The following is a 4,419-nucleotide window of genomic DNA, read 5'->3' on the forward strand; positions in this document are numbered from 1 at the left end:
TTTGTCGGACACACATCCAACAATAACATATTCGAAGTCAAAAAAAGGTCATAGTAACGGAAAGTTGTGATGATTTTGGTAACAATGTGGAGATGGATCAAGTGACATGATAAACAAATCTTTTAGCTTTGCCATTTTACGAACTAGGCCTACCCTAAATGGCAGGCAGGCATCGTTACACCCACAACAGACATATCTTGTGGGACTGCTGGAATGTTATTAAAGGTCAACTGCATCTTCATAGACAACTTTGCGGAATCATGTTCAGAATATTTTTTCATACCGAAATTACCGACTTTCCGTGTTTCAACTCAATCGGAAATTGCCGTAATTTTGACTGAAAGTCCCAATATTGGCATGTTTACAGAAAAAGCAGAATGTGCATTGTGACGTCAAGTGAATGACACATATTATCAACACCGGTCACGGCGGTCACTGCGGCTGTTTGTGTTCTCGCAGTTTTTATTCCAGTCATAGTTATGGCCGACGTTTCCATTGTAACTGATTTGCCAAGTGATATTGAAACTGAGTCTGAGTACTCGGATGTCGAATGTAAGTATTATATTTGTACAGCATTGTACTTATACTTACAAAATTAATGTTTAACTGCCGGATCGGTTCAGGTGTTGATGCGCTCGATCCCACGTCAGTGGAACCCCTTGCAGCTTCGTATGAGGGGTCATTTGAGTATGAACAGCCTAGCTTGCTCAGCGTAAGCCGCTCATCGAGACTACATGAAATACAGTGGTATATATAGTCTGTAGTGTAATAGCTCGTTTCAGTCATGTATCTTGATATCATGAATAACAGGTGTCAGTGTGGATGTTGCCAGATTATGCCAACTATTAGGGAAAGTTTGTGCTGTAAGGAGGTTCCCAGAATTACTGACAGAATGAAAGAAAGGAAGTGTATCACGGCATTGCCAGGATTTAATTCGGTGTGTCTGGACGTTGACGTGTTGGAGATGTCCTACTATGGATATCAACAGGAATATGGCCACAGAATAATAACATCGAGTTCGATGCATGAGTGAGACGAGTCTCTGATTCGGTTGTCAAATTCTTTTCTCGCATACTCACACACTTATTTTCACTTTTCAGGAAGCTGAGACATACTGCCTACAGAAATTTTGTTCGGTGGGTATGGGGTTTCTGTGGCAAAAACCAGCGGAAAATCCTGCCTGCATGTGTTGTTACTGCTGTCCGAACAAAATTTACGTCGAATTCATACAAAGGATTCCAGTTCAGCAACGCCACATTGTGAATGAACAGTTTTATTCCGAATAATAAACGCATATAACAGTAGTATAGTCGATCGCTGGCACATTGGCGTTGTTTCTTATGGGCGGGGTGGTGAGGTGCCTGAAAACCGGGGGTGGTGATGGCACCCTTTTAGACCCCCCTTGCGGTGGTGAGGTGCCATTGTTTCTTATGGGTGCGGTGATGATGGTACCCTTTCCGGTATAGGCTGCGGCGGTGAGGTGCCTGAAAACTCGTGGTGGTGATGGCACCCTTTTAGACCCCCTCTCGGCGGTGAGGTGCCATGTGTTCTTATGGATGCGGTGATGATGGTACCCTTTCCGGTATAGGCTGCGGCGGTGAGGTGCCTGAAAACCCGGGGTGGTGACTCGCCTTTTTTGCTATAGGCGGTGGCGGTGATTCGCCTGTCGTGTATTCTTACGGGATCTGTGGTGATTCGCCATGTGTTCTTATGGGTGCGCTCGCATGTCGTACTTTCGGGTATAGGCATCTCTCGCACATCGCATGGAAAACTCGTGGTGGCACATCGCCCTTTCGGGTAAAGGCATCTCTCGCACGTCGTACTTTCGCATGTCGTGCTTTCGCGTATAGGCTGTGTTGGTGATTCGCCATGTGTTCTTATGGGTGCGGCGGTGATTCGTACTTTCGGGTATATACATCTCTCGACCGGTGTTGAATATGTATCAAGTAAATAGTCATGTGAATGAATCTTTGTTAATGTGTATATCGTGCCGCACAAACGGAAACGCGGCTTGTTGTGAGGATTAAGCAGTGCGACCTATATTTCGAATGACCTGTGTGTGGAATTGTTTCACGGCCAGCCGCGTGCTACTATCGATTATTACACTAATCCAGTCAGCACTATTACATTCAGGAGTATTCAGTATTCAGCAGCGACACGAAAAGCGATCAACAAATAACCGCGTTCACAAACTAACACTTCAAAAATGTGTGAAATAGTTTACAAAACCCCGCGATCGCTGACAAGATAATGTCTCGGGCATAACCATTTTAGTGACTTGGTGTTACAGACATACCGATCGCTCACAAGGTAATATTTCGGTAATTAGTTTGTCACAGAGCCGTCGCAGACGGTGATTCGAAAACCAACAATTTGACACTTTCTGGTGCTTGCTATATGTTTTGACACTTCGGAACGTGGTTGACTTTAGTTGTATGATAAGAATCATGTGAATATACAAGTAATGTGTCAATTTGTCAACTTGAAATGAAACTTACTGCACAAACCAAGTTGATTCGTATCTGAATGTGTTAATTCGGTACAATTCTAATTATTTTGAGAAATCTTTTGATTCGACCGTAACCGAATATTACTGACACCGACTTTCAGCCGCATCGAAGTATTCGCACATTCCGCGCCGCTGTTTTCGCACTTATAGAATCAATACAACTATAACTCTACAAGAATCAAGAATCACAAGTATGTGTATTATACAGTTATTGTCTTTATCAACACGAAATCAAACTCTTAACAAAAACACGCAACTAATCATTTGCCAGCTCTAACATTATCAAAAAATTCCAGTATTGTTGATTGAAAATCCTCGAGTCCTTATTATCAAAAACGTTATAGTACGGTGTCGGAATCCATTCGCGGGGTGTACTAAAGCTAAATCCAGATAATCCAAAATGAAATATTTGGACTTTGACATAGTGTGAATTGAAATAGGATTGACAAACATGACTACCAACTTCCCCACAGTCCCGTTTCGATATTATACACACATTGATTTGAAACAAGTAATGAAACATTACAACTCTATTCACGGTCTGGCTTTCCGTTTGTCAAAGAGATATTTTTACATCTTACCATACTCAAAAGAATTATTCACAACATTACCAATTGTTAAAAATCTAGTTTTCAATTAGTTGATTATATCACTGCAACTCATGAATTTGAATTAATTCATCCTGGTTGTATTCGTATGCTCGGTCTTTTTTTATTCGATTGTAAAGGTTGTTACTATTCTGAAGACAAAGTATTTACTAATCGGTGCATATACGTTTTGACTTGGACATATTATATTTTGAGTATACGAGATTTGAATGTCTGAACAATAACTGAGAAATAATTTATCACAATTAAATCCGTATATTACAGCGTAAAAGATATTTGAATGTCAGCAACTCGGTAAGATCATAGTTACTACCACATTACCTAATTTACCCGACCAACTCGTCATGAGCATTCCCGAAATCAACACAAACATGACTACTGACTTGAGTTAACCACAAAACAGCATCAAGTTTTAAATCCACTTGTAGCTTACGGATTATTTGAATGCGGGTTATGTTTTGTTGTAATTGAGTGTACGGAAATAGTATTACGTCTTGACATCTTACCATCTTACGATATTCAAAGAGTCAACCACGAAAACATTGTCAAGTAAATCCGTTACCCGACCAACTCAAACAGTATCAGTACGAAAAACAACCGAACATACACGAGTCCATACAATCACTAAAACCTAAAATCCATAACAAGTTCGGTTGTATTCATATCCATACACATCTTTTTTTTTTTATTCAACTTGAAAAGTCGTTACTATTCTGTAAGATAGAGGAATTACTACGCGGTATATTCTGCAAGACAAACTAATTACTACTCGGTATATTTTGTAAGACAAAAGTAATTACTACTCGGTGCGCGCAACTTGAGATTAACATATGTTTTGAGTATACGAGATTTCAAAGTCCGAGCAACGTAGTTGAGAATTCATTTCTTACAATCGAACGCAGGTGTTATATTGAATATTATCATGATGTAATCATAAGGATTGATACTTTAGTTTGACATACGAGATTTTGTAATAGTCTATCATGACTTGATTATTGAATCATGACGTAATTACACCGGTGTTGGTTATTGTGATATCAACAAACTTTTCAGGGATATTTTTAATTAACGCATCGATTTGTAAAACGAGGACTTGCATGTGCGAAATTTTTTTGATCGGGAAATTAATCCAGGATCGTTCGAATCGTGTGATCAATATTTAATCCTTTCACACCCACCATTGTACGTGCTAAATGTGAAAAAAAAAATTGTGAAGTCTATAGATCTACACTTCAAGGTTTTGATCAGCACAGAAGCAATTGTAATATCGTTACCGATGCGTCCTATTCCACAGACTTGGTT

At 39.8% G+C, this 4,419-nt stretch overlaps 1 protein-coding gene across 1 annotated transcript; it reads left to right on the plus strand.

Moving 5' to 3' along the window:
• The first annotated feature begins 216 nt into the window (after positions 1–216).
• LOC145449492 (P2X purinoceptor 7-like) lies at positions 217–1,300 on the plus strand. The gene is made up of 4 exons (XM_080327867.1): positions 217–552; positions 624–747; positions 811–1,029; positions 1,101–1,300. The coding sequence occupies exons 1-4, from the start codon at positions 480–482 to the stop codon at positions 1,261–1,263; spliced, it is 579 nt and encodes a 192-aa protein (XP_080183993.1). The 5' UTR covers positions 217–479; the 3' UTR covers positions 1,264–1,300.
• Positions 1,301–4,419: the final 3,119 nt, after the last annotated feature.

The sequence above is a fragment of the Botryllus schlosseri genome, chromosome 11, assembly GCF_051294905.1.
Source record: "Botryllus schlosseri isolate E-star chromosome 11, Bs_hap1, whole genome shotgun sequence".
Lineage (NCBI taxonomy): Eukaryota > Metazoa > Chordata > Ascidiacea > Stolidobranchia > Styelidae > Botryllus > Botryllus schlosseri.